Below are 26,684 nucleotides of genomic sequence, written 5' to 3' on the forward strand. Positions count from 1 at the left end.
ACCGGGACTAGAACCCGGTGTGCCGGTGCCACAAGGCAGAGGATTAGCCTAGTGAGCCGCGGCGCCAGCCCATACATTTTCAATATATATCAAATACAATTTCAAATTTACTATCTTGAGAACACACCTTGGGCCTCACCTGGATCCTGGAGGGTTCACTGCCACTTTCATTTACTAATGAATGTATAACTAGGTTCTGTTTTCTCACTCTGAAACAGTTCCAACTTCCTATCAAAGAGCATGTTAGCTTCCCCTTCTGCCTCCTCCAGAGGCCGTCACTGAAATACACCTCGTTATCTCATTCTCATAATGGACCGCTCAAGAATGTCTAGTCCCTGTTTCCTGGGGCCCACAGGACATGAGGGGTTTATCTGATGTTTGTGGTGCTCCTTGGATCTAGTCAAGGTAAGCTGCAACTACAGTTAAAGAACATGAAAACAGAAACTCCAATCATCATTTTCTTTAATTAAATTTTTTTCCATTTTATTTGGAAGGTAGAAAGTTCTTAATATCTGCTGGTTCATTCTCCCAAATACTTGTAACAGCCAAAGCCAGTCCAGGAACTCCATCCTGGTCTCCCACATGAGTAGCAGAAACCCAAGTATCAGAGCCATCATCTGCAGCCTCTCAGGCACATTAGCAGGGAGCTGGATCAGAAGTGGAGTGGCCGGGCGTGCACTGGTGCCCTTATGGGATGCACTGAAGGCTGCGACTTAACCAGGTACACCACAATGTCAGGCGCAAGCCTTAAACTCCTTCATTTCATTTGTGGGAATTCATTTTAAGGAAATCATCCTGATTACCAGTTTAAAAGAACACTATACGTTTACAAAGATTTTCATCATAATGAAAACCTAGAAACATCAACAAAAATCCAACATCGGGAAATGATAGTGTACACAAGTCCCGAGTCCAGGATACAGGCAAACAGATTTTCTTAAACACGTTTAAAATGGGAATTCCCTTTTCCCTGGCTCACTGTCTACAGAGTTAACAATCAAAGGCCCAGGGTTTTTGTTTTATTTTTTTAAAAATGATTTATTTTTAAAAAATGTTATTTGAAAGGCAGAGACAGATGTACAGAGAAAACAGACATATTGATCTTCCATTGCTGGTTCCCTCCCCAAATGCCTGCAACAGCTGGGGTTGGCCCAGAACTCAATTTGGATCTCCTATGTGGGTAGCAGAGACCCAACTACTTACTAATGTACTCCCCAGGGTGCACATTAGTTGGAATTGGGAGCAGAGCTGGGATCTGAATCCAGAAACTCCAATATAGATGTAGGTATCCTGAACAATGTTAATTGCTGTGCCAAACGCCCACCCCCTGCTAGGGGTGGGACTCTTTGTTATTATTATTATTATTAGAGATTTATTTATCTGAAAGGCAGAGTTACAGAGAAAAAGAGGAAGACAGATTACTATGCATGGGTTTCAAGAATAAGAGTCCTGCGGCAGTGCAATGGCGTAATGGGTAAAGCTGTCGCCTGCAGTGCCGGCATCCCATTTGGGCGCCAGTTCAAGTACAGGGTGTTCTACTTCCGATCCAGCTCCCTGCTATGGCCTGGGAAAGCAGTGGAAGATGGCCCAAGTTCTTAGGCCCCTGCATCCACGTGGGAGATCCGGAGGAAGCTCCTGGCTCCTGGTTCTCAGATTGGCACAGCTCTGGCCATTGCAGCCATTTAGGGAGTGAACCAACAGATGAAATCTCTCTCTCTCTCTCTCTCTTTCTCTCTCTCTCTCTCTCTTTCTGCCTCTGCCGCTGCCTCTCTAATTCTGCCTTTAAAATTAATAAATAAATAAATCTTGCAAAAAAAAAAAGAGTTGTAATTCCTACTGCAAACTTATAGCTAATCTTGGCAGGTTGAATACATGCACTTGTCTAATTCCCCTCAAATCATACTAAAATGATATTAAAGGAATTTTTTTTTTTCAAAAAAGATATAAAACCATAAAAACGAGAGAGGAAATGGCAGCAGGGCTGAGATGGAACATTCTGGAAGACGGAAAGAGGAACTGAGCAGCAGACAGTTAAGCAGCAGAACGACCTGTGCTGCAGTTTCCCCAAAGGCTCAGGAACTGGGAGCCCCGAGTACCTCTGAAGGTGGGAGAAAACAGGTGATTGCTTCAAAGTCCAGAAAGAACAGTTAGGCCCTGGTGTTCCCTCCCTCTGCTCCGGAAGTCAATCAACAGGCCTGCTTCCAGCCACAACAAAAGGCAGCAGGTTCATTCTCTGGAGGCACCGAGGGAAGCCTCAGCTCGTGACTCTGGCTCAGCTATGGGAGAGGTGGGCATGTGCAGGATATGAGAGGACTGAATCAGAACAGTTGATGGCAGGGGAACCTGCCAAGGCCCCTCCAGCTTGGTGCCCAGACGCTGGCGGCCTATCTTGTTCCTGGAGCAAGACACTGGGAAGTTCTCTCTCGGCCAAATAAGAAGCCGCCTGCCTACCACCTGAGTACCCTGCCATGGAGCCCACCTACTGACCTGCCGAAAGCCACCCCTACAAACCACAGGGTCCAACACATGCTGCACAAAGGAGCTCAGAGGAAACAAACAATATTCAGGGAACAGAGAGAGCTAAAAAGCAAACTACCTTCACACAGAAAAAAAGATGTATTTAAAAAAGAACAGAGGCCGGCACCGTGGCTCACTTGGCTAATCCTCCGCCTGCGGCGCCAGCACCCCGGGTTCTAGTCCCGGTCGGGGCGCCGGATTCTGTCCTGGTTGCTCCTCTTCCAGGCCAGCTCTCTGCTGTGGCCAGGGAGTGCAGTGGAGGATGACCCAAGTGCTTGGGCCCTGCACCCGCATGGGAGACCAGAAGCATCTGGCTCCTGGCTTCAGATCAGCGCGGTGCGCCGGCCGCAGCAGCCATTATGGGAGTGAACCAACAGAGGGAAGACCTTCTCTATGTTTCTCACTGTCTATAACTCTGTGTTTCTCTCTCTCTAACTCTACCTGTCAAAAAAAAAAAAAAAAAAAAAAAAAAAAAAAAAAAAAAGAACAGAGAACAAGAAATGCTTTAAACATTTTTTACTCAACATTAGAGAGGAATAATTAACACTGGAAGAGTTTCCCAGGGGCTGAGCTGCGGTGCAGCAGTTAAGCTGCTGCTTGCAACCCTGGCTTTGGAACTCTGATTCAAGTTCCAGTTGCTCTGCTTCTAATCCAGCTCCCTGCTAACATGCCTGGGAAGGCAGCAGCAGAACCACGAACACCTGGGCCCCTGCCACACTCTTAAGAGACCCAGATGGAATTTCAGGCTCCTGGCTTTGACATGGCCCAGCCATGGTTGTTGCAGCCATTTTGGGAGTGAATGGAAGATAGATTCCTTTTCCTTCTTTCTCTGTAACTTTTTCAAATAAATCTTAAAAATATTTTTTTTCCTAGGGGGCTGACATTGTGGTGTGGCAGGTAAAGCCACCACTTGTGATGCCAGCATCCCATACGGGCAATGGCTTGTGTCCTGGCTGCTCCACTTCCAATCCAGTTCCCTGCTAATTGCCTGGGAAAAAACAATGGAAGATGGCGCAAGTGCTTGGGCCCCTGCACCCATGTAAATGACCTGGATGGAGTTCCAGGAACTCCATCAGTTTGGCTCAGCCAACAGTGGCTGCTGCAGCCATCTGGGGGAATGAACCAGTGGATGGAAGATCTCTTTCTTTTTCCCTCTCTCTCTCTGTCACTCTGCCTTTCAATTAAATAAATAAATATTTTAAAAAAAATTTATTTGAAAGATAGAGTTAGTGAGAGAGAGAGAGAGGGACAGAGAGAAAGGTCTTCCTTCCGTTGGTTCACCCCCAAATGGCCGCTACAGCCAGTGCTGCGCCGATCCAAAGCCAGGGGCCAGGTGCTTATTCCTGGTCTCCCATGGGGTGCAGGGCCCAAGCACTTGGGCCATCTTCCACTGCCTTCCCAGGCCACAGCAGAGAGCTGGACTGGAAGAGGAGCAACCAGGACTAGAACCCGGCGCCCATATGGGATGCCGGCGCCGCAGGCATAGTGAGCCACGGCGCCAGCCCTAAATAAATAAATCTTTAAAAAATAATTTTAAAAAAAGACTAGAAAAAACAAACGTGTGTGTATGTATGATGTGCATATATGTATATGTATACTTACATATATGTACTATATATGTGTGTGTATATATGTATATATATATATGTTTGCTTTTGTAAAGATTTATTTGAGGGCCGGCGCCGTGGCTCAATAGGCTAATCCTCCACCTTGCGGCGCCGGCACACCGGGTTCTAGTCCCGGTTGGGGCGCTGGATTCTGTCCCGGTTGCCCCTCTTCCAGGCCAGCTCTCTGCTATGGCCAGGGAGTGCAGTGGAGGATGGCCCAGGTGCTTGGGCCCTGCACCCCATGGGAGACCAGGAAAAGCACCTGGCTCCTGGCTCCTGGCTCCTGCCAGGATCAGCGCGGTGCGCCGGCTGCAGCGGCGGCCATTGGAGGGTGAACCAACGGCAAAGGAAGACCTTTCTCTCTGTCTCTCTCTCTCACTGTCCACTCTGCCTGTCAAAAAAAAAAAAAAAAAAAAAAAAAAAAAAAAAGATTTATTTGAAAGGCAGAGTAACAAAGAGAGAGAGGGAAGGTCAGAGTGAGACATGTTCCATCCATTGGTTCACTCCCCAAATGACTACCATCGACAGAACTGGGCCAAGGTGAAGGCAGGAGCTATGAACTCCAACTTGGTCTCCCACATAAGTGCAGGGGTCCAAGCACTGGGGAAGTCACTTGCTGCTCTCCCAGGTACACCAGCAGAGAGCTGGATCAGAAGCAAAGCAACTAGGATTCAAATATGGGGTGCAGGAATTGTAAACAGCAGCTTAACCAGCTGCAGCACCATGCCAGCCCCACATATTTATTTGTAAGGCACTCAGAGACAGACAGAGTTCCCATCTACTGGTTCATTCCCCTAAATGTCAAAAACAGCCAGGGCTGGGCCAGGCAGAAACCAGGAGGCTGGAATTCAATCCAGGTCTCCCACATGGGTGGCAGGGACCCAACCACTTGAGCCACCACCGCTGCCTCCCAGGGAGCAGGAAGCTAGTTTATTTAATTTATTTGAAAGGCAGGCCGGCGCCGCGGCTCACTAGGCTAATCCTCCGCCTAGCGGCGCCGGCACACCGGGTTCTAGTCCCGGTCGGGGCGCCGGTTTCTGTCCCGGTTGCCCCTCTTCCAGGCCAGCCCTCTGCTGTGGCCAGGGAGTGCAGTGGAGGATGGCCCAGGTGCTTGGGCCCTGCACCCCATGGGAGACCAGGAAAAGCACCTGGCTCCTGGCTCCTGCCATCGGATCAGCGCGGTGCGCCGGCCGCAGCGCGCCGGCCGCGGCGGCCATTGGAGGGTGAACCAACGGCAAAGGAAGACCTTTCTCTCTGTCTCTCTCTCTCACTGTCCACTCTGCCTGTCAAAAAAATAAATAAATAAAATAAAATAAAATATTTGAAAGGCAGACAGAGAGACAGACAGAAATACATTTTTGGAAAGAGAAAAGAAAAAAACAAAGAAACTTCCAACAAGCCTAGGGTACAGCTAGCACACATTAGGTTGTCTATAGTTGCTAAAGAGGTCAAAGCAGGTCTGACAATGACATAGGCCTGGTTTTGCCTTTTCTTCTACTGAAAATAAGCTTTAGCAGCCCAATTTCCCAGAGTTTTCTGCATCAGCAGCAATCCTGGAGGACAGGGCTGGTCTCAGGACTTGGCCTGCTCCTCCACAAAATGGAGACTAAACAGAGGGTGGGGTGCAAGAAAGAGTTCCCTTCCCCGAGGGCTCTCAAAACTGGGCCCTGAGGAAGGCAGATCCAGTAGATCCTCTGGTGAGTTCTCCCTGCCAGCAGACGCGGCTCTGATGGCTGGGGGCGCGGCGGCAGCGGAACTGGAGCTCCACACTCAACTCCAGCGAAAGCCTGCCTTCCTCCACTTGTTACCTCTTTCCCTCTCTTTTGGAACAAGAGTGATCAAGACTCAAGCCTCTCTTCCACAGTCTGAGCTGCCGGAGCCCTGGACACTGAACTCTGTCACTTCCCAAGAATCCACAGAATCAGGAATTGCACCCCAACTCCCGCCTTACTGCCCAATGCAGCTAACACCAAAACATCCGCCTTCAACAGGAACTAACTCGGCTCAGAACGCGGCGGTGAGTCAGCCGGGAAAGTATCGTCCCAGATGGCCAAGACAGAACCCTGTGGGGCCAGTTTCCTGGACCCTGACCAGCACCACAACGCAGGGAACATGTGTGCAGCAACCAAGCCTGGCTCTCCCTTGGGGCCCTCCTAGAGTTGGACAGGGCTGCTGCAAAGCGAGGCCTGGGCTGGACTCTCAGGCTCCATGCCAAGCCCTAGCCAGGGCAAGGAGTGAGAAATAGATAGCAGCTCTTATGAAACAGAGCTTCCTGCCCTGTTTTTAGCTCCGAGAGAGCAGGAGGGCCCCAAACAGCATTCAGAGGGAGGAGCAGATGCAAGTGAGTGAGAGCTGTGGTCTGGGGCCAGGCAGCCCCGGGCTGTTACCCTGACTACATCCCGGCAAGCAGCGCGGCGCTGGGCGCTCAGGGCCCCGTCCCTCGTCTGAGGGGCGTCACTGCCACACCCTTCCTGCAGCGTGCTGGCGGTTGTCACTGAGTCTCCCCTTGGGGGCCTCTTGGTGAAGCAGCCTCAAGTGGGCAGCAGTGTGCAGTCTACGCTCAGGCCCCCAAAGCCAAAAGCTCTAGACTCTCAGAACAGCTCAGAGCAACCTTCTAGAGTGTTCGCTTCTGCCTGGGCTGCTGCTGTCCCCTGTGGGCAGCGAGCATGGGGCTCACAGACCAGCCCAGCCTGCCTCCGTCCAGGGTCACCTGCCACCTGGGCTCTGAGAATCAGTGCTGGTGGCTGGCTCACTGGGCACACGGCACCTGGCGCCACATGTGCCTTTGTGGACACGCCACGACCTCAGCCACACTGTGGACTCACGGGCGCAGGCTGTTCTCCTGGGAGTGGCTGTTCTACCTGGCACTGTATCTTCCCCACGGCAGACGCGGACATGGTCCTACAACTACAGCCAGTGCACCCGGCAGAGTGGGCCAGCATGGCAATCTCCTTAACACCGTGGGTCCATCTGCACTCACTTCATCCAGCTGTCTCTTCGTCTCTTCTTCCATCCTTCGAATGTCGTCCATGGTCAGGTCAACCCACTTATCAAGCCAACAGAACAGCTGCCTGTGGAAGTTTGTAAACAGACGCCTCTCTTGCTATAAAAAGGAGAAGCAAGTTAGGGCACAGAAGGTGAAGGCCACTCAACAACCCTCCCTCCAGATCTCGGGTGATCCCCAGACTTCGCTGGGGGAGCGGGAGGAGTGCCGCCTGGCTAGCTTCTCGGGATCAGCCGCAGGTCAGTGACTTTTGCCTTCATACACCCAACAGGTGGAGCTTCCTGTGGGAGGGGGGCCCCAGGAAAGGACGCACTCTACCTCCCAGCGGGGCCCGATTTAGACAAGAGCCAGCTGAAGGTTAACTGGGGGAACTGAGAAAAGCAAATTCCAAAATTCATCATAGTTTCTTTCTTTCTCTCCCTCTCTGCCTCCCTGATCCGAGACCTTGAGGCAAGTGACAAAAAAGGGCTGATTGGGGAAGCTGAGGAAAAAAACTGCACATGTGCAAGCTCTAAGTAGATAAGAAACAGCCAGAGACCTCCACACCAGGGGTTTTCAAAGCCACACCAAGGCCCTTCCCCCATATAAAAACTCGGCCTTTGTCACATGTGGGGTCTGGAGCCTCAGCCTCAGTCCAGCTGTGAGTCTTGGCCTGCTGCTGCTCTCTCTCTTCTCCTGTAATACGCCTTTGCTGCTACTGTCTGTGTGAGCTCCATTCAATTCACGGCCGGCCTGAAGCTCAAAAGAACCTGGACCAGGTCCTTGCCTTCCTACTCTCCACTCCCACATGCATTGTCCAAAGTACTACCCAGACAGGCAGTACACGGCCTCCCAGCCAAGCCAAGCCAATTTCCTCCTTGTCTCCAGTGCCTAACACTGGGTTACAACTGGCCAGGAGCTATGCGACGTGGCCCGAGAGTGAGGCGCTAACAATCAGAGAGTGAAAAGGTCATGAAATGCCTTAGGTCTGGCCAATCGAGCCATCAGGGCACTGGGGCATTTGGCCTTTTGGCTTCCAGAAAAGAGACATTGGGTTTTGTTTATACTTCTATCTTCGCAAGTCCCTTCCTATTTCCTTCTCTTGCCTCAGTTTCCCTCCCTGTCACACATGGTGCCCCTGCATGGACACGAGAGCGAGGAAATCAGGGTTTAGGAGATCAAACTAAGAAACGTTCTAATGTCGGCAACCCTAGGGCCCAGGTTACGTGGGTTGTATGATTTTCTCATGTTGGCCACCCCCCACCCCATACATACACAAGGAGGCCACTGGGAAGGCCTTACCTCGGTCACTTACCTTATGTATAAAGTTTTCCACTTTGTTCTGCAGGCCCCACCACTTGAATTTGACAGTAACCAGTTTGTATGCACACATATAAGGGCAGTCTTTCTGATTTACAAGTTCTTGCTGCATTAGAAACATACCCACAGGCAAGCCTGTGACTAAGAGGGCAGACCTCAGGGTGTCCCTTAGCCCAGCCCCAGCCACTCCCCTTCTCCATAGGGAGCAGCCCACCCACACCATGTGGAGTCCCCTGGTGGTGAGGGTGTGAACTGCACCTTCCAATTTGGGCCCAAGGGTCCTCGGCCTGTTTTGATAGATTTAAATTTTGCGGGGTCTTCCTCTGCCTTGTAATCCTGAGAAAAATTACAGAGTTGGGGTTGGAGGAGAGAGAGGGAGAGAAGGAAAGAGAGAGAGGGAGGAATAAGGGGAGATCAGATTTCTCATTAGTGTACACTGCCCACCAGTTCTGAGGCTGCTGGTGCATAGCTCATATGGGAAAATGTCACAAACAAGAGGTAGAACTGTTTACGTTGGCCTCAGAAAAAAGCTTTGTGATTTCCCCTGCCAGGGCTGGTTTTCAGTTTTGCCAGGATGACAGTGCTGCAGACTGAAAGAGCCCGGACAGTCCCAGGCTCAGACGGACATTTCCAACTTGAGCATTCAAACGCCTGGCATGGGTTTTTCAAAATACAGATTTCTAGGCCACCCCCTCTGGAACCCAGTGATAAGAGTATCTGCACGTGGAGACAGCAGGGATTTTTAAAGTTTTTAACAACTCTCTACAGATGGTTGTAAAACAGCTAGAGAGGTGAGAACAACTGGCACCTCTGAAATCGCCCAGTACCCTCTCCCTCTGGCTGGTTAAATAAAATCATTATTAGAGATGTTCCATGTATAGAACCTACCCTCTTGTCAGTCTCGTGTCACTGATGTATAACGCACTTCATTCTCTGTGTTAATTAACTACAACAACAGGTTAATTTTCGGCTGCAGGTGGGCTAAGCAAAAGCAAACTCATTACAGCATCTACTTAACAGAAATAATGAAGACAGGCGCCAGTGCTAGGAACAGCAGTCAAGATACCACTTGGGACGTCAGCATCCTCTATCACATCCCGAATGAGAGTGATGGGTTTGGGTCCCAGCTCTGCCCCCACTCCCAGCCTCTTGCTAATGCACACCCTGGGAGACAGCAGTGACAGCTACAATACTTGGGTCCCTGGCACCCACGTGGGAGACCCAAACTGAGTTTTGGGCTTCATGGCTTTGGCCTAGTCCACAGTGGCGGATGCAAGCATTCAGGGAATGAACCAGCATATGGGAAATATCTGTCTGGCTCTTTGATACTCACTCACTCTTTCAAATAAATAAATAAATACTAAGGGAAAAAAAACCCCAAGACCATAAATCACTCTTTCCTTATTTCCCAAAGCTAAAATATCAGTGTGTGCTTTGAAAAAACACACCTTCCCTACCATTGCCTCCCTCCACTCACACAGAACCACCAGAGCTTTGGCCGGCGCCGTGGCTCAATAGGCTAATCCTCCACCTTGCGGCGCCGGCACACCGGGTTCTAGTCCCGGTCGGGGCGCCGGATTCTGTCCCGGTTGCCCCTCTTCCAGGCCAGCTCTCTGCTATGGCCAGGGAGTGCAGTGGAGGATGGCCCAGGTGCTTGGGCCCTGCACCCCATGGGAGACCAGGAAAAGCACCTGGATCCTGGCTCCTGCCATCGGATCAGCGCGGTGCGCCGGCTGCAGCGGCGGCCATTGGAGGGTGAACCAACGGCAAAGGAAGACCTTTCTCTCTCTGTCTCTCTCTCACTGTCCACTCTGCCTGTCAAAAAAAAAAAAAAAAAAAAAATAACCACCAGAGCTGACAGAGTACGCAGAGAATCACTTTTCGCTGGTACTCAGTCTGGGAAGTCAAGTCGCACACTTCTGATACATTCACTTTACTGTGAATGCTGGGCTTCAGCAAAAACGGTTTTTGAGATCCACCCGTGAAGCAACACTTCCTGGGCACCAGCAAGGAGGCTGGTAGTGGAACGGACGACTTGGTTTCCGTGGCACACGCTCTCTCTCTCCCAGCAGTCTTCCGGCAACAATCCAGACCCCGACATGGCTCGGGCCAGGAGAGCAATGCAGCATGCTTCAGTGTACCACAAGCTGGTTCCATCAGTTGACCCCCAGTACCTGAAACTCACCAAAACGCTTGACCAAATCTGCTCTGAGTTCCAAAAAATTTGAGAAACTCAAGGTAGAAGTATTGGACCCAGAACAACTCAAGTCAGAACCGGCAGAAGAGAAGTAGAGACCATTCTCCTTGAAGTTGGAAGGGATTGTGGAAGACTTGACTATGGTCCTTTGCTGCAACTAGATCGTTCTCAGGGTTACACTGAGGAAAACACCATGTTTGCCCCCAGAATAGTTTTTGGCTACTGAAGTCGCTCAGAACCAGGAAGGTTGTAACAAGGAAGTTTAGTTGGTGTTCAGCACAGAGAATGAGAGAAAGCAGGGGTCAGTGGAGGACAGCAAGAGAAAGCCGAGAGACAAAGGAGAGAAAGGAGCCAACAGTGGAGGAGAAGTGGAGGGAGCTGCTGGAGAAGGAGAAAGAGAAAGAAGCGACAAAGAAATCTGAAGTGGGAAACAGCTATGTACGGTGAACAGGAAACAGTGCTTCAGAGGCTACAACAGCTGAGCCAAATGCCACCGTGCTGTTTGCACACACCCCTCTGGTTATAAATGTGTATCCTTGTGCAACTGAAGGGTGCTCAGAGAGACCTCTCTCTAGCCTAAGAGTCAGGAGCTGCTCTAGTTGTTTTATGAACTGGCTTAAAGACTATTAGTGAGGCTTTAGTTGACTGTTGGTATATTGTTTCTTAACTCTCACTGCTGCTCAAGTAAGAAAATTTGTAAATAATGACTTTCAGTTCTTAAAAACAACAACAAAAAAACCTACCAACCTTTTAAGAGTGGAGGTGGGGATATTGGACACAGAGGCCAAAGACAGTTTCATTTATTTTTGGAAATGCACAAATCAAGACTATTTTAAGTGTGCAGAGCAATCAGAGGAAAAAGTACCACACCCCTGGGATACAACAAATGCTTCTCCCTATCAATGCATCAATGGGCAGAGTTAAACCCCTGTTTCCTAACTCCAACAAAGCCTCTGTAAACAAGAATAGCAATGACTGAGGAGGAACGAACCCCTTCACTTCCTGAACACAGCCTTCCTGGGAGCACCAGAGTAAGCGGGCAGGACAGGCCTGGCACCTGCTCTCACCACGCTGTGCTCTGACAGTGGAGGTCCTTCTCCAGGCTCCTGCCACAGTATCTGTTACTCTGAGAAGTCCCCACCTCCTCGAGGGCAGGGCACTTGTCACACAGCCTGTACCCCTCACCCGGAGATCAGAGAACCTAAGAGAGTGTTCCAAACACAATGAAGATTATTCACTTTCATTTTATTTGAAAAGCAGAGACAGAGACAGAGAGACAGAACTTTCATCTGCTGGTACATTCCCCAAACGCCTACAACCCAAGGCTGGGCTAGGTCTAAGCCAGGAGCCCAGAATTCAATTCAGCAGCAGGGACCCAAGTACTCAAGTCATCGCCTGCTGCCTCCCAGAGTGTCCAACAGCAGGAAGCTGGACCGGAAGCAGAGTGGCTGGGACTCGAATCAGGCACTCTAATATGGGATGCTGCATCTCACGTGGTGTCTTAACCACTGTGCCGAACGCCAGCCCCAGGAAATGTTTTTTAACTACTAGGTTGGAAAAATCAATTTGAGAACTCGTGCTCTGGTTTTCTGGGCTAAGCATTATTTCAACAGGTGAAACACCCTGCCTACTACACTGTCAGGTAGTAATTCCCAGAGGCCAAACAGGACACATCAATTTGGGTCACTATTTTCCTTATGGTATCTCCAAGACAAGACAAAGAAATTCGAATACTAACTGTAAAAAAAATATATAAACAATCTTCACCAGAGACAACTTCCTCTCCAGCCCAGCTGGGTTTGGCTCCCTGGTTTCTCTGACGTTTAAAGTCATTTCTACATCGCAAGGCCACTCACATCTTTAGAGTTCCTACCTTGCTAAGTACTTGGCTTCGATCTGCAATGTCTATATATATGACTTCCACATGTTTCCATGTCTCGGGCTCCAGTTTATGTACCTGCAGGAAGAAGTGAGACCACTGTGCAGTTTTGTCTCAGTCCCCAGAATAGTTGGCTAGGAAGAGCTGTTCCCACAGCCACAGGTTAAGATTGTTACTGGTAAAGAATTAGATACAGGCTTAACATTCCCAATACATCTGAAATGCTCCCAAACTCAAAATATTTTGCAGACCACCATGATGGCACAAATGGAAAACTCCACATCTGACCTCCCATAACAGGTTACAGTCAAAACACAGGTGTGAGGAGAAACGTGTGCATAAAATTACCTTTGGGCTATATGTATAAGAAACACAAATGAACTGTGTTTAGACCTGGGGCCTATCTTCAAGACATGTTATTGTGTCTATGCATATATTCCAGAGTCTGAAACACTGCTGGTCCCAAGTATCTGTATGAAATGCTCCACGGGCATGGGAGAACGGATTTTAAGCAGTCACAACTCGGAGAACAGATGTGCTGACTCTGCGGGCTCAGCACCACTTCAGCAGGTCCAGATGTCCTCAGGGCCTACAGCACTTACATTGTGTCCTTGTAGTTATTTCCTCTTTGTAAACACTGGAAACACTCCTGGGCCTGTTGCCTGTTCAACCACATACTCCTTACTGTGGTCAGGTTGTACACAGCACAATACAAAATTCAGGAAACAAATTCCAAATGTCCAAAAGGGTATAATTGTGTGTGTGGCTCTTGCTCTTGCTTGTCTCCCAGTCCCTACTGTCCCTAGATTCTACCCACACCGAATCCAAGCACATCAAAACGAGTTCTCACTGAGCAATGTATCATCGCTCCTTCCTGATGAGTGCACAGTGTGCCGCTACTTGGCTGCACTGCGGTTTCTCTGCTGCTGGGCTCTGATGTGTTTCATCTTTGGCCACACAAAGAGTGCTGCAATGGATCCTCCTGTATGTATGTTATCTCACACACGTGAGAAAGGAACCGCCTGACAGACTCTCAGGGGAGGAATGGCCCGGGTAAAGGACAAGTATTTTAAATTTGGGGAATCACAGCAGACTGTGCTCTAAAGAAGCTGTAATTCTGATGTTTTCAAAACACAGCTCCTCTGTGCATTTTAGGCCAATCTGAGCACTACGTGAAGGCTGTTAAGGTGTCTTAGAGATGACATTTTGCAAATCACAAACAGAGCACCCCAGGCTGGCAGGACAAGTCTAAGCAGAGGCCATTATCCTCCTGGCCAGGCAAAAGAGGGCCAGAGAGAGGACCCCATTGCCAAGTAAATCAGGCACGGCCTTAACACCTAGCTCTTGGACCCGGAAGTCCTGGGGCTCTTGGGAAGTACTACTTACATTCTCCTGGGTGCCAAGATCTGGTTTGTGCCAGGTTTCAATTTTAATCAGAAAGTCTTCTTTCATGTACTCATTCTGGAAGAGAAGAGAAAAAAATACCCCACAGTCAGTCACCAGGCACACAGCTGGAGAGGAACCGTCTCCCACTACTGGATCCTGGGCTGCTGCGAGACACCCGCCTCTGCCTGACTGGAGTGGGGCCCACGATGTGCTAGGCCTGCTCTCTCCCAATCCGACCCTCCTCACAGCTGTGAGGTCTGTAGCATCACCCTCACCTTACAGTGAGGAGAGTGGAAGTGCAAAACAGGATACAGAGCCCCTCACGGAGCAGGCCTCAGAATCAGGTCGGACTGACTTTGCAGCAGCCCCGCATAGCATTTGATGCACAGGGTGCTAACGGCCGCGAGCTGGTGGAGAGAGCTCTGGGAGACTTCCTCACCAAGCAGCCCAACACCAGCCCCGCTGAAGGTCTCTTCCTTAGCAACTCGACCCTCACACCTATCCTTCCCCCGCACTGTTCCCCACCTGAGAATTTGCTTACCCCCTCCGTCCCCTAGTGTTTCTTCAAACATTGAAACGACTCCAATGAGGAGCACCTTCGCCCATAGCCCACGAACTCCTCAGCAGGAGCCGAGTTTCCCAGGAACTGACTGCGTTTACCAACAGGGAAAAGGCACTTGGATGAACATGCCCACTGGTGCAGAGGGGGGACAAGGGTCGTGGGATGGCCGTGGAAGAGAGATCCAGAATTTTGCCAAGGGTCAGTGCCCCCGGCGGGTCAACAGATGCCCAGCCTGGGAAGGGATGTCACAATCAGCTCAGCTGAACTGAGAGCTCTGTAAAACCCCGGCCAGGCATGACCTGCCGACAGCCGAATGCATCATGCCGAGGGCTGACATGTCTTACATGAAGCCACGTGCCGACGCAGCTCGAGGCAGAAGGCCACCACGCCCACTGAGTGTCAACAACTCCCAACCAGCATCTCTAGTGCAGTCACAGTTTCAGCTTCCCTTTCTTATAAACCACCTGCAAGCCCGACAATACTTACTGTAATAACTGCTCCAAGGCAGGGACATGGAAAGAAGAGAGAAAAAGATTAATAAGCATGGATAAATACTTGCGCCCACCCCCGGGGACCACAAATAGCCAAGAATTCTCCATTCCCCACAGCTCACGCCGTCATCACCTCCGAGCCCCAGTGAGTAAGGAATACGTCAACGTGCCAACCCTCAAGTGTCGCTCACACTGGAGTCCCAAAAGACCAACCTGCAATTTAATTAAAGTGACACCACTGTGGACTTCCTGGGATTCTTTCCAGCTGGGCAAGGAAAGGGGCTGGCTCTGATCACACTGTCCTCAGAGCGTCCCTGGGCGCCCCACACCTCCACCTGCACCCTCCTGGGGCACAGAGCAGGCGGCTCTGGCCCAGGCGCTGTCCTCTGCTCCTGTATGCTTCCTCTCACTGTAACCAGACCTGGCGCACCCCGCACTCCTGCTCATTGTAACAGGACCTTCTCGAGAGCACGGCTCAATTATTGATCAGAGAAAATGCCTGCAGCTCCCCTATCGCTGGGAACAGACAAGCACCCGGCTCATTCAGCACCTTCTGAGTTCAGGAGCTGTCTCAATTTCTGGTGGGTGTGCCTCTGCCACGTTTGGAAGGTTAACGGGAATAGCAACCTCCCTATATCCAAAACTCAAACCAAGGTGAGCTCCGAGGCTAAAACCTAAGGGATGCGACTGCAATCCGTCAGGTCCTAAAACCGCCTACAGACCGTAACTCCCCCGCCCAGTGCGAGCCACCTGGAGGGAGCTCGCACCAAGATGGCAGCTGAGACGCCTATCCTGGGGGTCGGCATCCCGCAAGTGCCTGGGCCCGTGCACCCACGTGGGAAACCCGCCGCCGCTCCAGCCGTCATGACCGTTTTGTTTGGGGAATGAACTAGTGGAGGGTGGACCTCTCCCTCTCTGTCTCTCCATAACTCTGTCTTTCAAGTAAATAAATAGATCTTAAAAAAAAAAAAAAAAAAAAAAGGCTTATACTGAAGTCACTGTCCTGACTTCAACCTGAAGAAAAATTCCATATTTAAAAGAGTAAATGAAGGGGCTGGTACTGTGGCACAGTGGTGGACTAAACCTATGCCTGTGGCGCTGGTACCCAATATGGGCACCAGTTCAAGCCCTGGCTGCTCCACTTCCAATCCAGCTCTCCATCATGGCCTAGGAAAGCAGTAGAAGATGGCCCAAGTGCTTGGGCTCCTGTACCCGTGTGGGAGACGCAGAAGAAGCTCCTGGCTCCTGGCTTCAGATCGATGCAGCTCCAGCTATTATGGCCATTAAGGAGTGAATTGGCAGATAGAGGACCTTCCTCTCTGTCTCTTCCTCTTGATCTTTACTTCAGTAACTCTACCCCTCAATTAATAAATAAAATCCTTAAAAAATAATAAAATAGGGGCTGGCGCTGTGGCGCAGTAGGTTAATCTTCGCCTGCGCCATCAGCATCCCATATGGCCACTGGTTCTAGTCTTGGCTGCTCATTTTCCAATCCGGCTCTCTGCTATGGCCTGGGAAAGCAGTAGAAGATGGCCCAAGTGCCTGGGCCCCTGCACCCGCGTGGGAGACCAGGAAGAAGCACCTGGCTCCTGGGTTTGGATCGGCACAGTTCCAGCCGTTGCAGTCATTTGGGGAGTGAACCAGTGGATGGAAGACCTCTCTGTCTCTCTTCCTCTCACTGTCTATAACTCTACCTCTCAAATAAATAAATAAAATATTTAAAAAAGTAAAATAAAATATATTTCTGAAAATATAATAATAATAAAAATAAATGATGGGGGCCGGCGCTGTGGTGCAGTGGGTTAAAGCCACAGTCTGCAGTACCGGTATCCCATAAGGGGGCCATTTGTTGTCCCAGCTGCTCTATTTCCAATCCAGCTCCCTGCTAATGAACCTGGGAAAGCAGCAGAGGATGGCCCAAATGCTTGAGTTCCTGTACCCACATGGGAGACCTGGAAGAAGTTCCTGACTTCTGGCTTGGGCCTGGCCCAGCCCTGGTCATTGTGGCCATTTGGGGAGTGAGCAAACAAATGGAAGACCTCTTTCTCTGTCTTTTCCTCCTTCTCTTTCTCTGCAACTCTGCCTTTCAAATAAGAAAATGAATAAATATTAAAAAAAAAAAAGAAAGGAAATGAAGGGCATAATATCCATCAAAGGGGAAGTCCAGGGAGGCCAGCTTGGCAGAAATCCCCCAGCACTGGGACAGGAGCAGGAGCCCCAGCCTGGGCACGTGGCCCATGCAGCAGACCAGTCCCTGGAGGCCAGCTATATCAACCTGACTGATGATACTGGCATTAAATTCTCCAGCTGGGGCCGACGTTGTGGCATAGCGGGTAAAGCCGCAGCATGCAGTACCGGCATCCCATATGGGCACCGGATGGAGACCTGGCTGCTCCACTTCTGATCCAGCTCTCTGCTATGGCCTGGAAAAGCAGTAGAAGATGGCCCAAGTTCTTGGGCCCCTGCACCTGCGTGGGAGACCTAGAAGAAGCTCCTGGCTCCTGGCTTTGGATTGGCACAGCTCTGGCCATTGTGGCCAATTGGGGAGTGAACCAGAGGATGGAGGCCCTCTCTGTGTGTGTGTAAATCTTTCAATTAAATAAATCAATCTTTTTTTTTTTTTTTTTTTTTTTTTTAAAGAGAGAGATTCTCCAGCCAACCACCTTATTCTCAATCCCTGTTCTCTACAAGACCTTCTCCTAGTTTGGCCTCTGTAGGGACAGAATGAGCTACTTAATGGATATACAATCTAATCCCTTAACCAGATGACTATTTGAATATTTTTCATTATACATTACTATCTATTCTTTTTTTTTAATTTATTTGTTTGAAAGACAGAATTAAGAGACAGAGTTATTTTCCATCCACTGATTCACTCCCCAAATGGCCATAATGGCCAGGTGAGGTCTAAGCCAGGAGCCAGGAACTCCATCTGGTTCTCCCACATGGGTGGCAGGGGGCCAAGCATATGGGCTATCTTCCACTGCATTCCCAGGCACAGTAGCAGGGGGATGGATAGGAAGTGGAACAGTGGGAACTCAAACTGCTGTTCATATGGGATGCTGGAACTGCAGGTGGCGACTTTGCCTGCTGCACCACAATGCTGGCCCCTGTAAACTGTCATTCTCATTTTATGTGGTTTCCTGTGTAGAAGAATTCACATGGAAAGAATGCCCTGATCAGCAAGTGGGAATATCTGGTGTCACCAGTAATGTTAGATTTGATAGGCAGAGTGGACAGTGAGAGAGAGAGAGAGAGAGAGAGAAAGGTCTTCCTTTGCCGTTGGTTCACCCTCCAATGGCACGCTGCGGCCAGCACACCACGCTGATCCGAAGCCAGGAGCCAGGTGCTTCCTCCTGGTCTTCCGTGGAGTGCAGGGCCCAAGGACTTGGGCCATCCTCCACTGCACTTCCGGGCCACAGCAGAGAGCTGGCCTGGAAGAGCAACTGGGACAGAATCCAGCGCCCCGACTGGGACTAGAACCCGGTGTGCCGGCGCTGCAGGTAGAGGATTAGCCTATTGAACCACGGTGCCAGCCATTTTGGATTTCGTAAAGATTCATTTATTTATTTGAAAGGCAGCAATACACAGAGAGAAGGACAACAGCGAGAGAGCAAGATTCTTCACTGGCTGGTTCACTCCTCAAATGGCAGCAGTGGACAGAGCTGTGCCAGTCCACAGCCAAGAGCCAGGAGCTTCTGGGTCTCCCACGTGGGTACTGGGACCCAAGGATGTGGGCCATCCTCTGTTGCTTCCCCAGGAATATTAGCAGAGAGCTGGATTGAAAATGGAGCAGGGGCCAGCACTGTGGCATAGCTGGTAAAGCCACTGTCTGCAGCGACAGCATCTCATATGGATCCTGGTTCGAATCCCAGCTGCTCCACTTCCAATCCATCTCTCTGCTATGACCTGGGAAAGCAGTGGAAGATGGCCCGGATCTTTGGGTGCTTGCACCCTTGTGGGAGAATGGGAAGAAAGTGGAGCAGCCAGGACTCAAACCAGCACCCAAATGGGATGTCGGCACTGAAGGCAGAGGCCTAGACCTCTATGCTACACTGCCAGCCTCAAAGTGGTGTCTGTCTGTCTTTCTTTCTTTCTTTCTTTTTTTTTTTTTTTTGTGAGATTTTCATTTATTTATTTGACAGGTAGAATTACAGACAGTGTGAGAGAGACAGAGAGAAAGGTCTTCCTTCCATTGGTTCACTCCCCAAATGGCTGCTATGGCCAGTGCTGCACCAATCTGAAGCCAGGAGCCAGGTGCTTCTCCTGGTCTCCCATGCAGGTGCAGGGCCCAAGCACTTGGGCCATCCTCCACTGCACTCCCGGGCCACAGCAGAGAGCTGGACTAGAAGAGGGGCAACCGGGACTAGAACCTGGGGTGCTGGCGCCACAGGCAGAAGATTAGCCTAGTGAGTCAAGGCACCGGCCCAAAGTGTTGTATTTCAATATAACTTCACAGACTGGCATTCTGAGGTTTATTAGTTTTTGTGAGACCCTTAGAAACAGATCCACTGTGTTTTGTATAACCAGGTGTCTAAGGTGATGAAGGTGATAAACTGCCTGGCCTTTAATACCGGCTTGGTTGGCCGGCGCCGCGGCTCCCTAGGCTAATCCTCCACCTGCGGTGCTGGCACACCGGGTTCTAGTCCCGGTCGGGGCACCGGATTCTGTCCCGGTTGCCCCTCTTCCACGCCAGCTCTCTGCTGTGGCCAGGGAGTGCAGTGGAGGATGGCCCAAGCGCTTGGGTCCTGCACCCCATGGGAGACCAGGAGAAGCACCTGGCCCCTGGCTTCAGATCAGCACGGTGCGTGGGCCGTGGTGTGTGGGCCACAGTGCGCCAGCCACAGCGGCCATTGGGGGGTGAACCAACGGAAAAGGAAGTCCTTTCTCTCTCTCTCTCTCTCTCACTGTCCACTCTGTCCCCCCCCCCCCAAAAAAAAAAAAAACCAGCTTGGGCGACCGATCTCCCCCAGACGCTAGCTCCCTGCCCTTCCAAACACGTGTGTATGCCCAGCAGCACCTTTTCTTTATGTTGTAACCCCAGACACCAAGGAAAGTCTCAGGAAACCCTCTGCAGGCCTGGAAAACTTAAGACTGAAAAAGTACTCTGAAAGCACTGCTTTCGTGATACTGTATCCAGTTAAGGGTCAAGGTTAGAGGCAGAGATAGGAGGAGAAACCAAGACATTCCCTTTCTTCTTCCCCCTTTCATTCCCAGACCAACTCCCATCTTACCCCATCCTCACATCACAACCCATCAGCTGCAGGGGACAGACAGAGAGAAATAAAGGACTAGCATAGAAAATGCTGATAATGAGAAGGATTCCCCAAATCTATTTCCATCCTGCGCAGGGGAAGGCTAGAGCCTTCCAACATGCTGCTTCTCCCACTTCACTTCACACCTGCATCCACGTAGGCCAAGCTCAGATGTTTGAACCAATACTTTTCCTACCCCGGCCCCCAGGGGGAACTGGAAAGCAGCCCTTCTTGCCTGCTTCTGCCTCCTACTCTAAAAGAACAGATGCCTAACAGAACAGGTCTAAGATTCAACAGATTCATTCTGCACGACTGTGGATTCTAGGAGGTTAGCACTCACTGATGACATCAACCTCCCCCCCTTTATTCTTCATCGAATATTTAAATTCTATTTTTACTTTCTTTTCCTTGTGGTCAAGGACCAATGTATGAATTAACATTTGCTGTGGTTAAAAAAAAAAAAAAAAGAAAGTAAAGAAAACCTGACAGCTGCAGCAGTATCTCCCTAGAATTGGAGAGGACAGCAACAACTCTTGGTTGGCACAAGCTGTGCATCCAGAACACTCCAGGGCATGGAGTCCACACTATCTGTTTGCCTTCTTTATGCCAAGTTGGCCAAGGCTCTGACAACACATGCCCACTGCAGCTCTCTCAGATATCAAGAGAATTCATCTTTGACCCTAGCCCAGCCACACCCATCCACACTGCATCTTGTCTTTAAAGAACATGTATGCGGGGCTGGCACTGTGGCGCAACAGGTTAAAACCCTGGCCTGAAGCGCCAGCATCCCATATGGGCGCTGGTTCTAGTCCCAGCTGCTCCTCTTCCATTCCTGCTCTCTGCTATGGCCTGGGAAAGCAGTAGAAGGTGGCCCAAGTCTTTGAACCCCTGCACCCACGTGGGAGACCCAGAAGAAGCTCCTGGGTCCTGGCTCCTGGCTTCGGATCGGCTCAGCTCCGGCAATCTGGGGAGTGAACCAGCGGATGGAAGACCTCTCTCCCTGTCTCTACCTCTCTCTGTAACTCTGTCTTTCAAATAAATAAAATAAATCTTTAAAAAATAAATAATAATAAAAAAGGACATGTGTGCATGCCTTGTTTCCAATAACGTAACAGCTTCCTGCCCAAGGTTTCAGGAATAGTGAGGTTTTGCATTTTTAGCTAAAGCAATGAAACTCTACGTGTTACACATTCCAAGTCCTACCAATGATTGTACATCTCCTGACAGAAACAATGTCCCTGAACTTGTCTGGACAGAGCCACGAGGGATTACAAAGAGCAATGGCCCTGTGTTGCGACCTTCAGTGCTTCCCAAAGTCCCAAGCCAGTGAGTGCCGGGCTCGACACCTGAAACAAGCAAAGCAGCAAGGAGGGCTGCGGCTGGCGGGGAGGAGGGGCGCCCACCTCGTACACAAGTTCCAGGGGACCCCGGGGGCTCTCTGGGACATGAATGAGTGCCAGCTTGGGCCCCAGGGGTCTACTCACAGATGGCCCTCGAGACCTAGGGATCTTGGACAGCTGAGTCTGAATCACTCAATTAGAAATCCCAGGATGTCTAGACCAGGACAGAATTTTCTATTTAAGCTCAAATCTTTCCTTTCCTTTTCAGACACTCCAGAGTGGCAGGATTAGGGTAGTAAGTCCACCCCCAGCTCCAGCACATGCTGGCTCGGTGTCCGCCATCAATTCAGAGCTGGGCAGGAGCAGGGACTGCCGCCCAGCCCCCAGCCCTGCCGCAGAGTCTGTGTGCAAGCCCTAGGTAACCACAACATCCTTTAGGGACAGCTGTTTTTATGTCCTTTATCATCAAAAATTAGACTTGTTTAAACTTTTCCCCAACAACCGCAGCGTCTCCTTTGCTAACTTTGCTCAGTGTTGTCTCCGGGGCAGGGAGGTCACTCTATGGGCCTCTCATGTGACTGCCTCACTCAAGAGGTCCTGGGCTCAATGCTGCTTTTCAAGCCAAATGCAAATCTATCACGTGAAAACTAGGAAGGCCAGTATCTAATAATAAGGGAATTTAAAGAGATCATAGTGCATTCATACGATGGAATACTATGCAGCCATTATAAGTTTTTAAAAAGAGTAGACAACCTGGGGCCAATGCTCTGGCGCAGTGGGCTAACGCCCTGGCCTGAAGTGCCAGCACCCCATATGGGCGCCAGTTCGAGACACGCCTGCTCCACTTCCCGTCCAGCTCTCTGCTATGGCCTAGGATAGCAGTAGAGGATGGCCCAGGTTCTTGGGCCCCTGCACCCACATGGGAGACCAGGAAGAGGCTCCTGGCTCCTGGCTTCAGATTGGCACAGCTCTGGCTGTTGCGGCCATCTGGGGAGTGAACCATCAGATGGAAGACCTCTCTCTGCCTCTCTGTAACGCTTTCAAATAAATAAATAAATCTTTAAAAAAAAAAAAAAAAAAAGAGTAGACAACCTAACACAGGGACACTATTCTCTATTTACCAGAGGAAAATAGGCAATTAAAAATTAATAATGGGCCGGCGCTGAGGCTCAATAGGCTAATCCTCCGCCTGTGGTGCTGGCACACCGGGTTCTAGTCCCTGTCGGGGCACCGGATTCTGTCCCGGTTGCCCCTCTTCCACGCCAGCTCTCTGCTGTGGCCCAGGAAGGCAGTGGAGGATGGCCCAAGTGCTTGGGCCCTGCACCCCATGGGAGACCAGGAGAAGCACCTGGCTCCTGCCTTCAGATCAGCATGGTGTGCCGACCGCAGCGCACCAGCCGTGGCGGCCATTGGAGGGTAAACCAACGGCAAAAGGAAGACCTTTCTCTCTGTCTCTCTCTCACTATCCACTCTGCCTGTCAAAAAAAAAAAAAAAAAAAAAAAAAAATTAATGATATAATCTAAAACTTGTCTACAAAATGTGCCTAGAGACTTTATGTGCATGTATAGGAAAAAACAGACTAGAAAAATTACATTAAAATAATTTTTTTTTACAGGCAGAGTAGACAGTGAGAGAGAGAGAGACAGAGAGAAAGGTTTTCCTTTGCCGTTGGTTCACCCTCCAATGGCCACCGCGGCCGGCACACTGCACTGATCTGAAGGCAGGAGCCAGGTGTTTCTCCTGGTCTCCCATGGAGTGCAGAGCCCAAGCACTTGGGCCATCCTCCGCTGCACTCCCAGGCCACAGCAGAGAGCTGGCCTGGAAGAGGGGCAACCGGGACAGAATCCGGTGCCCCGACCGGGACTAGAACCCGGTATGCCGGCGCCGCAGGCGGAGGATTAGCCTAGTGAGCCGCGGCGCCAGCAAATTACATTAAAATTTTAACTAAGGATCAAAGAACCATGGATAAACATTTTTTCTGTTTTTACATATTTCTTTTTTTTATGTATTTTCCAAAAGGTATACAGAGAACATTACTTTTATAATCAGCAGATACAATCGTAATTTTCATACCATCCCTAAAGAGGAGGAGCTGAGAGCTGGCACTGTGGCATAGCGGGTAAAGCCTCTGCCTGCAATGCCAGCATCCCATATGGGCGCTGGTTCGAGACCCAGCTGTTCCACTTCCGATCCAGCTCTCTGCTTATGGCCTGGGGAAGCAGCAGAAGATGGCCGAAGGAGTTGGGAGACTGGGCAGAAACAGGATCAGCACAGCTCCAGCCATTGCAGCCAATTGGGGAGTGAACCAGCAGATGGAAGACCTCTCTCTTTTTTTTTTTTTTTCTCTCCCTGCCTCAGTCTCTCTGTAACTCTGCCTTTCAAATAAATAAATCTTTAAAAAAAAAAGAAGAAGAAGAAGAAGGGCTGGCCCTGAGCTATCTGGGGCCATGACTACTTGGTGGCTCTCACCCAGGTGGCTGCCAAGTTGTGCTGGACAACACTGACACCACGAGCCTGCAGGGAGCCCAAACTCATCCTTGCATTGCTTAATCCGGAAAATGAAGGTAGAGCACAACCCCTAGGCCAGGCCTCCTCGACTACACTGTGTGCACGGTGGGGCCCGAGCCTCCGCTGCCGGCCACGCCCGCACTCACCAGTTCTGCAGTAAGGGTAGGCGTTCCAGGCTTTCTCGTGTATGTTCAGGGCTCCTTCTGGTGCCAGCATTCGAACAAACGTGGGGACTTTGCTACAGAGAAACAAGAAAGGGTTATGAAGACACATGGAGGAGAGAAGAGGACAGCAGGCTCTGGCGAGGCCCCCACGTCTCTGGGCTGTAGCCCCAGCTTCTTCAGCAGGCAGCTCACATGCAAGTTTCCGTGAGATAAGCAGGTTACTCTTGCACGTGAGAAGCCACCTGCCAGAGCCTGCCACGTCGGCCTGCCCGTCACAACCATCCACCCACACTTGCCCCACCACCCACCAGGAACAGGACAGCCTGAGAGACCCTGGCGCCCTGCCAGGCCCCTCATTGTTATCATTACACAGTTTTCCAGAGCTCTCCGGGGTCAGGGCATTACACTGCCCAGTGCAAGGGTAAGATGCTAAGGAGAAACCCGCAAGCATGTACCAGGCTGGCTTACAGCCGGCAGGCTGGCCAACTAACTCGCAATGTGGGGTCCAAGAGGATGTGGTCTATTTTCATCAGTTCTGAGAGGCCAGGACGGCCTCAGAGCCAACTGCCTCCCAGGACAAAATACATTCTACTCAACTCTTATCTCAGGTCACAGAACAACAGGTACAGAACGACAGGTACAGAACAAGCCCAATTTTTTTTTAACATATATTTTCTTCTTGCTTGTTCTCTTTTTTAAAGAAATTACTTGAGAGTCAGGGAAACAGAAAGACAAATACAGACAGACAGAGTTCCCATCTACCAGTCTGCTTCCCAAATGCCTGCAGTGGCCAGGGCTGGGCTGGGCTGAATGTGGCAACCTGGAACTCAACCCAGGTCTCCCATGTGGGTGGCAAGGACCCAGCTCCTTGAAGCATCACCTGCTGGCCCCCAGGGTCTGCATGAGCAGGAAGCTGGAGTTAAATTTCAAACCCAGATACTCCAATATGGGATGCGGAGATCTTAACTGTTAGGCCAAAGGCTCGTCCCCTGGGTTTTTAACGGTAACCTCCACAGTGTTTAGCAGGCTCCAGCAACCTCATAAGCTTTCCTGCCCAGGGCCTGAGAACAAAGAGCTAACCTCAGAGGAGAGCTAACTCAGAGCATTCCTGAGACTCACTCACTCACGGGAGGATCCCTGTGTCCAAGGCCCCAGGAGACACAGGCCCCAGCCAGACACGGCTCCTGGCCTGGAGGAGTCTGCAGTCCAGTGGGGCATGTAAGTAAGCAGGCAGAGGTGATGCCAGCACTAGAAGGACGCGCCCCAGCGGGGAGGGCGCGGGCTCGGGGCAGAGTACTGTGGGAGCCCAGCCAGGGAAGTGCAGCACATGGGGGCTCCTCAGGCAACGTCAGGCTGAGGCGAACACACGGAGGAAAGCGTGAGTAGCTCTCCGCTACACAAAAGGATGACAGTGAACGCAGAAAAGCTAAGCCAAGGAAAGAAGAGTCGGCGAGGCTGGCACAAGGCACAAGGCACGAGGCACGAGGCGGGGAACACAGAGAACACAGAGGCCGGGTCCTAAAGACCTGGTACACGGCAGAGGGAATGGGCTTCATCCCAGGGCAGAGGGAAGCCCCGAGCAGCTTTAAAGCTGGGAGCAAGGGATCTTGCGGACAAAACGGTGGGAGCTGTGAGCAGGTCTGGAAGGGAGACCAGTTAGGAGCTGCTAGAGAGGACGGAACGAAAGGGACTCCTTAGAGGTGCAAGGAGGCGGAATCAGCATCCCTGGATTTCATAGAAGGGATGAGGAAGAGTGTCGCAGCGAGCTCACATCTCTTCCAGGTCTACCACGCAGGTGCAGAGGCCCAAGAACTTGAGCATCCTCCGCTACTTTCCCAGGCGCATTAGCAGAGAGCTGGACCAGAAGTGGAGCAACCGGGACTCAAACCAGCACCCATATGGAATGCCAGCGCTACAGGCCAGGGCTTTAATCCACTGAACCACAGCGCTGGTCCCGTCCCCATGCAGCAGTTTAACCAGGTAAGCCACAACTGACCCCCACGCTCTCTCTGGCAAGGAAAGCCTCGCCCTCTGTGCGTAAAGACCACCACTCTGCCACTGGGGTTGGACAAAGTGAGCTTTGAGGAAACAGCTGGCCCTCCCTGCCTGAAACACCACCCTTACCATCTCTTTTTAAAGTTCTCTGTCAAAATAAATAGGAGTTGGGGCTGGTCCTGTGGCATAGTGGGCGCCTACAGTGCCAGATCTCATATGACCACTAGTTCGAGTGGCTACTCCACTTCCAATCCAGCTGTCTGCTATGGCCTGGGAAAGCAGTGGAAGATGGCCCAAGTCCTTGGGCCCCTGCACTGGCGTGGGAGACCCAGAGGAGGCTCCTGGCTCCCGGCTTCAGATCAGCCCAGCTCTGGCTGTTGTGGCCACTTGGGGATTGAACCAGCAGGTGGAAGACATCTCTCTGTAACGCTGCTTTTTCAAATAAATAAATAAATCTTTAAAAATAAATAAATAGGAGC

General features: G+C 50.8%; 1 protein-coding gene, 1 long non-coding RNA gene and 1 pseudogene across 3 annotated transcripts in view; 2 read left to right on the forward strand and 1 right to left on the reverse strand.

The window, feature by feature from the left end:
- Nucleotides 1-26,684, reverse strand: part of PITPNA (phosphatidylinositol transfer protein alpha) — a 46,465-nt gene that overhangs the window by 6,329 nt on the left and 13,452 nt on the right. For both annotated transcript variants that reach the window (XM_008270667.5, NM_001171151.1), the window contains exons 4-10: nucleotides 24,193-24,284; nucleotides 14,938-14,945; nucleotides 13,890-13,964; nucleotides 12,498-12,581; nucleotides 8,686-8,763; nucleotides 8,423-8,533; nucleotides 7,105-7,227 (exon numbers count right to left, since the gene is read on the reverse strand). In XM_008270667.5, coding sequence (XP_008268889.1) covers nucleotides 7,105-7,227; nucleotides 8,423-8,533; nucleotides 8,686-8,763; nucleotides 12,498-12,581; nucleotides 13,890-13,964; nucleotides 14,938-14,945; nucleotides 24,193-24,284 — 571 coding nt within the window. The remainder of the gene's footprint in view (nucleotides 1-7,104; nucleotides 7,228-8,422; nucleotides 8,534-8,685; nucleotides 8,764-12,497; nucleotides 12,582-13,889; nucleotides 13,965-14,937; nucleotides 14,946-24,192; nucleotides 24,285-26,684) is intronic.
- LOC149121217 (uncharacterized) lies at nucleotides 7,258-15,923 on the forward strand. The gene is made up of 2 exons (XR_016223912.1): nucleotides 7,258-7,367; nucleotides 14,447-15,923. It is a non-coding gene; the product is annotated as an uncharacterized LOC149121217 (long non-coding RNA).
- LOC138846121 (protein PBDC1 pseudogene) lies at nucleotides 9,002-11,187 on the forward strand (annotated as a pseudogene).

Source organism: Oryctolagus cuniculus, chromosome 17, assembly GCF_051225735.1.
Source record: "Oryctolagus cuniculus isolate XC-2025 breed Fujian yellow rabbit chromosome 17, ASM5122573v1, whole genome shotgun sequence".
Lineage (NCBI taxonomy): Eukaryota > Metazoa > Chordata > Mammalia > Lagomorpha > Leporidae > Oryctolagus > Oryctolagus cuniculus.